Consider the following 13,077-nt stretch of genomic DNA (forward strand, 5'->3'; position numbering starts at 1 on the left):
TCCTTCGCTCCTGTGATGCAGCACATGGTAGAGCACTTTCTGCAGATTACAAGGTGCTCAGGGACACAAAGGTGCTCAGCTGTACAAAGGGCAAAGACATAGTGATAAAATACAGGCAGATTCCATTTAATGATCTCTCAAAGCTCCTGAACCCAAAAGACAAAAGGAGAAAAATGCATTTAATGTCTAGGGGATTTGCATGCTGTCAATCTTTAATTAAGGTATCCGAGATAAAGTTCACCCTTGCAAGACAAGGCAGCAGAATGGGCACCTTGTGAACAAGGAGCTGTGTGAGAGCAAAGGGCACCTGGACTCACAACAGCTCAGTCCAGCACTGGAGGTTTCACTTCAAGCACAGGACAGCTGGAGGAAAGCAATGCTTTGGGCTCCTCCTGCTCCTCAGCTTGTGGTTGTGCTATTATTACTGACTGGATTGAGCTGTGACCCAAAGCACCATGAAAAAAAGAGGCAGAAAAGAGCCACTTACAATGAGCAGTAAGTACCATTGCTTGCAAATGCATTTGTTGGTATGGTGGCCTGTAACTGCTGGTAATGGGGACAGAATGGCTTTACTACAGCCCTATTTTACATACTGTTTGGCAGATATATGTAACTAAATTATGTCTTTATTTTCTTTTTTTCCAATACATAACAGGCCTCGTTTATCCTCCGAGCAGGGTAATTTAGTGTTCCATGCTGGCTCCAGCAAAAATATTGAATTTAGAACTGGACCACTGGGGAAAGTAAAAATTAATGAAGAAGACCTTGCAGAACTTTTTAGTCAGGTGATATAGTTATTTTCCCTTAATATATTTTCATTTTTGGTTCTACATATTAATAGTTAAATTGTTTTCACAAGAGTTTGATATGTTTTGTATTTTATTTTATATTATCTGTATCAGCAGTCTAATATGAAAGTAAGCTATGGCAGACTTGTAAAGTAATCCTGTCATCACTGACGATAATGAAAAGATTAAATTGTGTATGTAGTAGAGCTCTCTGTATATAAGTGAACTTTATAATAGTAAAGTTATGCAAGGACTAAACTTTCCTAAGCTTTTGAAAAGTCAAAGTTTGTTTCACATTATCTCTATTGTTTAACTTTAGGTTAGAGAGAGTAGCACAGAGATTCAAGAACTTAAAAAAGCCAGTGGTGCCTTGCAGAATGTATCCCAGCAGATTACTCTGCTGACGTCCAAGGTGAGCCATACCTTCATGTTATCCTCCTCCAGTATTCCCACATTTCCATTCCTTACACTGATTCATTTTAGTATTTCTGCACCCAGTTTAGGGAACTGGAGCAGAATCCCTATTTAATATCAGCCTAGAGTCTGTGTTTAATTTTGAAATACTTGCTCAGTAACTCTGTAGACAATGGAAATATTTCTGTAAATCCCCCCAAAATTTCCAGTTACTGTGATTCTTCTTTGTTCATTGTCAGCATCTGTATTGACTAAATCCTCTAATATTTGTGGATGAATTCTGGAAATGGACCATATATATTTTCATAGTTGTTACACAGACATCCCATTCCATAGATGAAATGGGCTGTAAGGGTTTGCAGTGGAAAGAAAAGATCAATGCAGTTTTGTCACTTCCCTGCTCCTGAAAGTTTTTTTCCATGAGAAAATTTTTAAATGATTGCCTGATTTAAGTGTCTTTTGTTACAGTGTTTCCACAAGTTCCTTATAGGAAAATATTTTTATAATGCAAGAGACCTTCCTTTAGGGAAATTGTGCTAATAGGTATCCATCACATTTTCTGATTCAGTGTCAGCTTGCTGTTTGTGGTTACAGCCCACTGAGATGTGTAGACCATTTTCTTGGCCTTCAGTGCTCTGTCCCAGACCTCCATCCTTGTCACACATTTGGGTCCTTGAGGACCCAAACAGTCCCACAGGAATATTCATGTGCTCTGTTTTCAGCACCTGAACATATCTTTGCAAGATTGAGTCTTGCCTTATGGATCCAAGCTCGGACATATTTAAGCTGTCATTTTCTGAACAGCCAAACCCACCAAAATCTCAGTGAATGGGGCCTCATTTGGATCTGACTGTCACCTGGTTTAACATACCAGCTATTCTCTTTTCTCAGAGGAAAATAATTTTGTGAGCTTACCAGTGTCCACCCAGTACCTCTGTGGTCATTCTTATACTAAGCACAATGTAATTCATGTTTCTTTTGCAGATCCTGAGCCTCGATAACAAACTTCAAAGCTTACAGCTGGTAAGTAAATGGGAAGCAAACTAGAGATCAGAAAAGAAAATCTCAGCCCCAAGTAAATAAAGTGAGGTTTCAATGATTAAACAGCTAAATGATTTATTTCCTCTCCTGCATTCCTCAGGAAAACTTTTTTTGGTAACAGAAGGTTAAAAAAGCACAAGATTTGTGGAGGAGGTGATATGCCTTCTCACAAAATATAAACTGTGTAGGAGACTGCATTTCTTAATGGAAAAACAGTTGTACATTCAAGAACAACAAGTAGATACCAAGGAGAAGTGAACTTTTCCTTCACTGGTCTGTCAAGATAAAGACCAGAAACTCAGACTGGATTTTTATTGTACTGGAATGAAGTAAGTTTCAGCTGTCACCTGCTTCTTAAGTGAGCTTGTGACAAGCCACACCTACAGTGCCAGTAAAAACAGTTGTCAGAAGAAATACCTATGGAATCAAAAAGACAAGATAACCTTCCATCTAGACTCCCAGTCTGCTGCTGAAGAACAGTCGCTATTAATATTTACTTTTTCCAGGGCTTTTCTCATCCTAGTGCTTGGCCATTCTGTGTATAAGCAATCACAGCATCATTATTTTGTACAGGATAAGTGCAATAGCTCAAAACCTTTACAAATCAACTTTGCTGAGAAAAAATGGAGGGGGAATACAAGAAAGAACTGGGGGGGTGGGGGGTGGGGGTGGGAAAGAAGGTTTGTATTGAAAATAAATGCTAATGGACACCAGCTAAGCAGAAATCTCATTTTCTGCTCTTTTCTGGCATTTTAGGACATCCAGAGGAGAGCCTGCAGTAGTAACCCCTGTAAGAACTCAGGGACCTGTGTAAACTCACTGGATGGTTTCTTTTGCCTCTGTCCCAGCAACTGGCAGGTGAGTCTTTAGCCTCCTCGACTACAGAGTATGCATTTCAACTGTAAGACTGCATTTAGCTTAGAGTGGTTGCCACAAAGCACAGCATTTCAGGTTGCTCAGGGTAGAGTGAGATCAGCAGAGAAGCAGAGCAGCAGTATCACTCACTGGCTGGAGAGCTACATGTTTGCTTCTCAAAAATATCAATATATATGTGTAAAAAAAAGAAGCCCAAAGCATTGGGCCAAACCCTGCGCTGCTACATGCAGGCAGTGGCCCATGAAGTCAGTGATTCTTGGCAGTTCCCACAGCAGAGAATTAGTCTGGCTTTTGCTGAGCACTGAACTGAACTGCGTGCTTTGCTGTTGACCTTACACAAGGAGAGAGAGAGACTGGGGGAAGGGATGGATAGTTATTCAGTCTTAAACAAGTAAGACAAACTGGGGGTGTAAATAATCAGTGTCATTCTGAATATTTTAAATCCAGAGACTTTACTAGCAAATGCTTTAATGGTGCTATTATGTGCACCAGAGATGGAAATTATGTATCTTCTTCTCAAAGGATTTCAACTTAAAATTTATCCCAGCAAGATTTAGGTCAAAATTTATGGGGTTTCCTGATAGAAACAGTTTATAAGAAAATTTTCTGAGTCTTTTTCTAGTTGGAAAGAGAGGGGATGATAAAAATGTGATGTTCATATGTTTTCTACATCTGAGATATTTTATCCCCATCTGACTGATAGCAAGGGTCACAGAAACACAGCTGAAAAATAAAGTTTTGTTATTGTGTTTCATACGAGAATCTGTGTTGATAACAGCCCATGGTTTGTATATCTTTGAAAACTATATTAAACATTGGGTCCATGGTTTGCTTCATTTCTCAGTTATTTGGAAAATAAACTGATTTTCCATTTCATCTTAGGGCCCCCTGTGCTCAGTGGATGTTAATGAATGCCAGATTTTTGCTGGAACAGCTCTAGGCTGCCAGAATGGAGCCACTTGTGTGAACACACCAGGCAGCTACAGGTAACTTCTCAAAACTAGACACAAATATCCCATGTAGAATACTCTGCTATTTTTGTACCCCATATCATGCCTGCAGCACAAGTCCTAGAATTAAGTCTGTTTAATATTGGTGCACTATAAGCCCTTGCAGTCTGGGAACAAATAAAATCCTTACTGCACTTTACACTGAGCCCACTGCTGACACAAAAAGGCCTCCAAAGCCATTGCCTGCTTTGACACAAGAGGAGCAGCAGGAACCAGATCCATCACACAGCCATGCCGGGGGAGAAGGACGCAAATTGAGGACTGGCTCCAGTGACCCAGCCCCACGTTGTAGGTGCAGCTGCTTTAATGGAAATTTCCTGCACCATGGGGTGTAGCTGGGGCACTGAGAGGCTCCTGCTGGGCTGTAACCAGCACTCACACACGAGCCCACAGAGCACAGCCACCTTACCATCCCTCTGCTATCACCTACCCCTTGACCCCTTGAGATCAAAGGGAGATGGAGGACTAGATGAGGGAGGTGATCGCCCTTGATCACTGCCATTCCCAGCACACTCATTTGGTCAGAGCAGGGTGCTGATAACACCAAGATCATGGGTTCAATCCCCATGCAGGCCCTTCACTAAGGCTTGGATTTGATGGTCCTTGTGGGTCCCTTCCGACACAGAATATTCTGTGAAATCAAAAACAATTCTGTGAAATGAGTTCATCCCCTCCAAAAACACAGGTCCTGCTGAGACAGCAGCCGAGCAAGGAACGCACAGTGCTGCCAGGCAGAAAGGGAGGAGAAGTGCAGTCTGCAACCAAGGGGTGCCTGGGCTGCCTGTGTGCTGGGCCCCACACACGTGAGGCCTCTGGAGCATATTCTTCTCTGGCTGCTCTTGCTTACAGGGCAAGCCAGCCTGAACATTTTGTGTCTCATTCTCCAAAATGTCAAATAATCTGCTAAATAAGTAACTTTGACATATAATACAAAGCTACCCCTGTGCAATGGGAACAAGGACACTGGAGAGCATGCTACAGCTTTCTGCAAAGTATTTTCTCTCCTGCTTCAGCATAGAAATCTTAGCCCCCTCAAATATTTGCTTGATGTAGCACTGGCTTATAGTGCTTTGTCAGTTCTTGGAAGAACCTCAAACAAAGGAAGTTCTCCTGTAGTGCTCCTCATGCTTCAGCATTAACACAGAGTCTGCTGAGGTGTCACTGGTGTGTGATACTTCTGTAAGCTTTAATTTGATTTTAAAGGATGTTTCTAGCTTGTCTGCAACAGATATTTGTCAAGGAAACAATACACAAAGCAATTTGCCTTTATTTGTTTCTTATTGTGCTCAGAGAGGTACAGGTGTGTGACTAAATTAAGGTTTAAGGTCTGCTGTTCTCGCAAGTGTTGTCACTGTGTTAATACAGTCATGATTCCCCAGATTCTTCTCTGGTGTACTGCTTGCCCTCCTTGGTACTTGCTGAATCAATGCTTCATGAAATGAACTAAGACCTCTTCGTAAATCATTGAAACCTTAATATTACTCTTTTGCATCACACACTCGGGATTATTGCATAGTCCCTTTCCCAAGTCCATTTTACTATCTTTAGTTTCACTTCACATATTTTCTTACTTATTTCTGAGTGCTCCCCAAATGCTAAATCCATCCCAAATCAGAGCATGACCTCTCTTTTCAGCAACTGTGAGGACATTGCTGCTAAGCTTTCTGGGGCTCAACAGCCCAGGTCACCACACTAATGCTCTGGCATAGTTATCTACACCATTGTGGACTGCAGGGAAAGAAAAGGGTAATATCTGACTTTCCATAGCCTGCAGAGATAATACCAGGTGATTGGAAGTACTGGATTAGGCACCATGAAATGGAACATAATGCAGTCTTCACCCCTTGTTCATATTCTTTATCTGCATGGTTTTCCTGTAATTCAAGAAAGTTGAAATATGAGGGAAAAGAGCACGTATCCAGAAACACCTTCCTCAGTCAGAATCTCAAGGGAACATTGTATCAGTTGGACGAAAGGCTGTGAAAGTCCCCAAGTCTATCAGACTTCTGTGTCACAACCAAAACAACAGGGGCCTCATCACAACATGCCATGAGTCATGTGAGGGAACCACAGAAGTGCCAAGTAGCAGTGCATCACAATTTGGCTGAAGTGCCTTGCAGTGTGACCTACTTCTGGAAACTCTTCTCTGAGAAACTTCAGATGGGTAGCAGATTAATCTTTGCCAGAGTAGACAGGAGACAGTGCCATTGTTCTCCTCCTTTGGAGACGGTCAGATTGCCTTGTTGTGTCCTTTGAAGTTGAACATGAAGCTCTGAGTGTACTTTAGACATATAAAAGTCATCTGGTTCCCTGTCCTGTTGCCTCTGTGCTTGCCCAGGCTGAGCTGCTGAACTGATGGGAAGGTGCTGTTCTGCTTGCTGTCTCTTACAATAATGAACACGCTGTCTTGCACTGCAGACTGCAGTTAAGCATTAAGCTGTTGTGGGTTTTTGAAGCCTAAGTTCATGTGGGTTGCTTGTCCTGGGTGTACTCTTCAGTTACCTGCAATTGGCTTATCAAACTGCTATTTCAGCTGAGCATGTGACATGGTGGAAAGGACAGCAGCAGCTTATTTTATATAAATTGCTTCAAGGTCCAGGTCAGCTGCACTAAAATACCCTGATTCCAATTCTGCAGAGAAATGCTTTTACAAAGCACTTTTCATTAGGCAGCTTAAAAGCAATCCAAGAAGGGTGTGTACCTGCCATGTCTCTGCAAGCTGCAGACATTGAGCACAAAACTTGAATCCAAATAAGAGTCTCACAGTCATTTTATTGAGAAGCTAGTGATCTGATAGGAGGTTTTCTGTACATTTATATCCCTTTCAGTTGTATTTCAGATCCTCACATTTTGTCTATGTGGAAATAAAGAGCCAGAGAAAAGGGAAACATTATCCGATGGCTTAGAAGTTCCCAGTTTCAGTTCCACCACATATGTATAGTGCTGTAACTAAGCTCTGCCCTATAAATAACAATGTGATGCATGTGACAGCTTTCAAACCAGATCCTCCCAGTAGAATGCCTTCTTTCAATCCACTGCTTTGTTCTTCCCACCCCACCAACCCCAAATGCCACCTCTTGCCCACCACACATCCCTAAAAGCTGAGATGCTGCTGTGACAGCAGCTGCCCATTGTTGTGATGTGGGGGTGAAAGTACCCTGCTGTCTAGGACAGGCCAGACATGGCATTTCTGCATATTGCTAGAGGTGGGATTTTAGGCACCTGGCATCATATGATGGTCATAAATGAAAAAGGAAGTTTGGGCGCTCTTTGACTGAAGTGGGGTTTCCATGCCCATATTCTATTTAAGTCTTATGTTAGACTTTTCCTTTTTTCTGGATTTGTGCTTATGAATGTAACAAAAAGCTGTAGATTCTTCCATAGGGCCAGACAGTCATGAACATACACAAGTCTCAAATGATTCTTGAGTCTCTGCTGAACAGGAGATTTGCCTCTCTGCATGATTATTAGCAGGATTGTCAATATAGGAAAATACATGTATTTTGTAAGGAACACCCCATAAAGTGGAAAATGTCAATGAATAATCTTTAACAGTGGTAGAAAGACAAAATTTTGATTTTTCTTTCCACTTTCACTATTAGCTGCTCCTGTACTCCAGAAACCTATGGACGTCACTGTGCCTTGAAGTTTGATGACTGCCAGGAAGGATCTGAGAGGCTCTGTGGGCATGGCCTCTGCGTAGATCAAGAAAGGGACCAGCCCAACAGGGTAAGGAACAATGTACAAACCTCAGCATACAGCACAGCATGAATAGGCAGCAAATACTGCTGAGCGTGGCAAAGCTGCATAGCACGAACTGCTGCTGAGAACAAGAAAGGCCACTATACCACATAACAGCCTTTCCGTTGTGCCACGGGGGGCTGAAAAAATCAGAAATGTCTTATGTCTTGTTAGAGGTACTTGTCACAGTATTAGATCGACTGCTACATCCATAGGGAGTTTGGGAATATTTTTTTTATCGGTTGAAGTCTTATTTGAAATATAATATTTTTACTGTTTATTATTTTGGGAGTTCTAAGTTGCTAGAATATTTTACTGCTTAAATGACTGAGAAGGACAAACATCATGAATCTTATTTTTCCTGGGAAAAGTGGCACATTAGTGGCACATTAGTGCCAGGGGCCTGAAAGCTGCCAGGGCTGCATGGTGATTGTGTGGCTGCTGCTCACATTTGGTGCTCCTCAGTGTCAGCTGGATATGGGGTCTGACTCCAGGCCCAGTCTTTCCAAACATCTGCACTGGATAGATGCTAGCACACACTTGAGTGCTCTTCTGGAGCAAGCCAGCTCATTCCATTTGGGCGAGAATCTGGGTACAGGGTGCTCACTCCAAAGCGACAAATGGACCATGCCAGCTTTGGCTCTTTCCACTCAGAGCAGCCCTCCAAAACAACTCAGCCAAGCTTGTGCTTCTTAATACTCCTGTACGCCCATGCACCATTCCAGTCACAGCACATATTTTTTGTGCTTTGCTATAAAATAATTTCTTTGCCTAATTTTTAGAAGTTTCAAAACTCATCACTTATTTTCTGCCCACTTTCTGTTGAGAAAGCTTTTCAAAAGGGTTCAGTGTTGGCTTAACAGTGTCTGCTCCTGTGACAATCAACAATAAAGCTCCCATTAGTTTTAATTGGACCAAAGCTAGATAAATGCTGAAATCTGGCCATTAGTAAAGTTTACTAGAGAGAAAAATGTTTTCCTGAAAGAAAACATGTATTTGCATTTTAATGTCAGTGCTGCACATTGCATAGACTACTGAATAATTTGATTAAAAGAAAACAGCCAAGATGATTTCAAGTTGCTTACAATGATCTCTTTGCCCTGGTTAAAAAGCAAGTTGATGACTTTTAATTATGTTTAAATACAGCTCATAATTGATCTTATTTTCTCTGGGAGCTTAGGAGTAAATTACAGATTTCTTTTATGAATCTAATGAATGAGCCTGAGTTGCTTCCATAATCTGAAAAAGTAAATTCAGAGGAAGAAATAGACTGAGAAAACTACTGAAACAACTTACAAAACAAAACATACAAGCCATGTAATGCTCTGAGAATTTCTTGCTATAGTTTGAGAGTCATTTAATGACATTAACTCCTCCTGCCTTTTTCTTGACTATTGCAAATGCCTTAAACATGCAATGTGATGTTTTCTGTGGCAGCCCAAGTACCACTGTATCTGTGACGCTGGCTGGATGTCCCCTCCTGGCAGTCCTGCTTGCAGCACTGATATAGATGAATGCAGCCTCCCTAATCCTCCGTGTTCACAGGATCCACTTGTGCAGTGCTACAACACTCTAGGCTCCTACAGATGTGGTCCCTGCCCCACAGGTATCTTGTCCTTCCATGCTCTCAGGTTGGATGGGGTCACAGAGGTATTACTGCCCATGTATCATAAGCACAGACACAGGATGCAGATGAGCATAACTCCAGGAAATGCTTTGGTCTGTGTTCTAGGGAATAAATGCAGGTTGTGTTTTATATAGGTAACACAGGCAGTGGAGTCTAATGCACGATTTATCTCATCCTAAACTGATCATCCAAATAGGTCTCATGTCCACAGGTACCTTCACGTCCACCATCACATCCTGTCACCTTCACATAATACGTCTGCAGTACTTTTATATCCGTATTTTTCCTGCCCTAAGGCAATATAAAAATCTGATTGTTCCCTCAGACCATATAACCTATGATTACTCTTCCTGAGCTGGGCAGGTGGTGTCTATAGGAGAAGTTTTTAAAATGTTTAACTGAAGTTTCAATAAAGCTTTGCTGCAAAATGTATATACATGCATTAGACCAGACCAGAACTGCATCCTCTTTAGATAAAAGTGTGTTTGAATCTGAAATATCCTGAATACAGTTAAAATAAAACATTCTTGTACTCACATCTCCACCCTGTTGTGTTTGAAACCTAATTTTCAGACCAGTATTAATTTTAATCAGTTATGAGAGAGACAGGTCTACTCTTGTGTTAATGAAGTGCAATTCAGTTGTACTCTATGAAAAGATTTGGTCAAAGAAACCAAAAAGGCCAGGCATTTTCTTTCTGATGTCTTTTCTGTGCTGCTTTTTAGGCTGGCAAGGAAATGGCTACACTTGCCAAGACATTGATGAATGTGCAAGTAATAATGGAGGCTGCTCAACTGTACCGATGGTCCAATGTATCAACACAGTTGGATCATTCCGCTGTGGTCTCTGTCCACCAGGTAAAATAGATTTCTTGTTGATAATACTATGGAAGGGCTTAAAAGATGAAGATTCAACACATACCAGCCTGTTTTGGTGTAGATTTAAGAAGCTGAAAATTTGTTTTATACAAATATCACATACACAATACTGTAATACAGAATGCAGAGTCCAAGTATATGCAAACTGCTTCAGCTATTAATGAACATTGTATAGAGAATGCCTTTAAAGAGGATCTTCTGAAATGGATTTCTCTTGTACTAGGTAGCTGTTTTCAGTGTTATAGCCTTGATTTGGTGAAGTACTTCCTTTACAAGATCATTAATGCAAAACAAGGATTGCATAATTATGGTAGTAATTTCATTGTCTGGATTAATTGAAGGAGTATCCTGTGTGTCATAAATCACAGACTGTATTGTCTGCAGTAAAAAAAAAGCCTTGATAATTGTCACGCTCTGAATGCTGTCTGTGGAGGCAGTGTTTCCATTGCAGTACAGCTCAAGCAGTGGAAATTGCAACTTAGGTCTTTATAATTTATGCTTTATGATTTAAAATGCTTTCTGAAATGTATGGGATCAATACTAGAAATATAGCAGGAAAAAGTCTTTCTAATTGACTTTTTGATTGCTATTTAAATGGCAGTAGACTGCAGGTAAGGAAGACTCCCAGTTACTGAGTGCTGAAGGGATATCACCATGCTGGAAATGTGGCCTCAGACTCAGGTCTGGCCATAAGGAGTTGTGCTGCAGGGCTTAGGTCCTCCTGAACGTCCTGAGAGGATCTGGGTGTTGTGTTTGAGGTCCAAGGGCTGCTCTGGTGTGCAGGAGGAAAAGATCTGGATGTGGTTAGGGCTGACTGGGGGCAGATGTGTAGGGAGGGCAAGACATGGTGGCTGAGAGACATGGGTTTCTATGGCCTCACAGACTTTACCTATATTTGACATACACTAATATATCTTTTTCTTCCACAACTATGGAAGGATTTGTTTGCAGTCAGAATCCACCCCTGCAGTGAAGGAGCCACAATGAATATGCCAGGTTTTACTTCAGCAGCTATCTCAATTCTTTCTTTTTAACTGCAGAAGACTATGATTTTACACCATTAATTAGTGTTTTGCTCACCAGTTGATTCTTTTACTGTCAATTCTCAAAGAAAATAGTTTGTTACAGACTAACTGAAATTTATCTCTAAACAGGTTATGAGGGAGATGGACTAACATGTACCCAGGTTGATATCTGCTCAATAAATAATGGAGGGTGCCATCCTTTGGCTACTTGTACCTCATCTCCAGGTATGATGCTTTCTTAAAGACTGTAAGATAATATCAGTGTGAATCTCAAGGAGGGCCTGGTTAGGATAAATCCACTTTATCCTGGTTAGGATAAATCCATAACAACATATCTAGATTGCAGCTCCTTTGCCATAGTCAGTTTTGCTTCATGCAAAGGATTTTACAGTCAGGTTAGCTAAAGCCAGCAGACTTTTTCACAAACACTGACAGAAGTAGATTTAGGCTCCAGCAAAAAGACTTTATGCTTAAACTGTGGAGACATTCACCATTTCCCTTTGATGCAGTTTTCCAATTATACAGCTGCTTTTAATAGTCCCCTTCCCATAAATACCCTTCAACTACCCCACCACTTCCCATGAAGGTGACCTTGAACTCTCTGCCCATAACAAAACAGCACTAAGGCTCTTTCCATGTTTAAACTGGGCACTGACCAGGGAAGGTGTCAAAAGATCAAGTTAGAATTATATTAAGATTCTCCTTCAAAATGTCAAGGACATTTACAGACATTGGTATTGTCATTGTAACAGAATTATGTTCTATGTCTTGTCTTATCTCCTAAGGGCCCATGGCATTTTGTTCCTGCACATCTGGCTTCACTGGAAGTGGATATGGGCCGAACGGGTGCTCTCCTCTCAGTGATATCTGTCAGCTGCAAAACCCTTGTGCAAATGGGCACTGCTTGGTAAGTGCTGGGCTCCTCACACGTAATGACAACATTGTGTAGTTACAATCGGCCAGGGAGACTTGGTGAGACTGAAGGCTGAGTGCAGACACACTGCTGGGAATGAGGCAAAGTCAGTGGGGATTGCAAGATCAAAGGATATACCTGAGGAAAGCAAAGTGAATTTCAGGGCACACAAACCATTTCTTTGTGTGTGAAGTAGAGGTAGCAATCTTGGCACTAATGGCCTGAGAAATGTATTTGGTAGCCCATGCTAGCCGATGAAATGCTTGTACTGATTGGACAGGACTGTTCTTGGTGGCACAGGAAAGTAATTTACCACCCTGGATCATGGAGGAATTACCCATGATAACAGAACCAGTACCTCTGCTGACCTTCAGAGTGTTAATATCCAGCAGAGTTAGTTATGAGTTCCTAGTGTGATCTTGTGAGAGCACTCCTGGAGCCTCAGGCTGTTTATATGAACGTGGCAATGATGTTTCAAAGGAATTGGTTTCACTGATGGTAACCAAGTCTTTTGGACCTAAACTGATTGGTGGTATGAATTCATTCTCATTCACAGTCAACATTTAGTTTGTCCTCATGGGCCCTGTGAAAGGTTTTTTGTCTTCCTTAGTGAGGCGTGCTGTGCCCTGGGAAGTCTGTGCTGCAGAGCTGGGGATTTTGTTGTGGAGGATGTTTATGATGGTGATTTTGCCAAAATATTCACAAATGCTAAATTTTTTGGTCCGATAGAGTCTTTTTCCATTTATCCCCATTAGGCTGCAGAT

At 41.4% G+C, this 13,077-nt stretch overlaps 1 protein-coding gene across 1 annotated transcript in view; it reads left to right on the forward strand.

Annotated features, from left to right (window-relative positions):
• Nucleotides 1-376: 376 nt before the first annotated feature.
• Nucleotides 377-13,077, forward strand: part of CUBN (cubilin) — a 142,104-nt gene continuing 129,403 nt past the window's right edge. The window contains exons 1-11 of the mRNA XM_053996254.1: nucleotides 377-495; nucleotides 656-785; nucleotides 1,108-1,200; nucleotides 2,187-2,225; nucleotides 3,000-3,101; nucleotides 4,002-4,105; nucleotides 7,732-7,858; nucleotides 9,308-9,476; nucleotides 10,223-10,354; nucleotides 11,530-11,625; nucleotides 12,186-12,307. Coding sequence (XP_053852229.1) covers nucleotides 377-495; nucleotides 656-785; nucleotides 1,108-1,200; nucleotides 2,187-2,225; nucleotides 3,000-3,101; nucleotides 4,002-4,105; nucleotides 7,732-7,858; nucleotides 9,308-9,476; nucleotides 10,223-10,354; nucleotides 11,530-11,625; nucleotides 12,186-12,307 — 1,233 coding nt within the window. The remainder of the gene's footprint in view (nucleotides 496-655; nucleotides 786-1,107; nucleotides 1,201-2,186; nucleotides 2,226-2,999; nucleotides 3,102-4,001; nucleotides 4,106-7,731; nucleotides 7,859-9,307; nucleotides 9,477-10,222; nucleotides 10,355-11,529; nucleotides 11,626-12,185; nucleotides 12,308-13,077) is intronic.

Source organism: Vidua macroura, chromosome 1, assembly GCF_024509145.1.
Source record: "Vidua macroura isolate BioBank_ID:100142 chromosome 1, ASM2450914v1, whole genome shotgun sequence".
Classification (NCBI taxonomy): domain Eukaryota; kingdom Metazoa; phylum Chordata; class Aves; order Passeriformes; family Viduidae; genus Vidua; species Vidua macroura.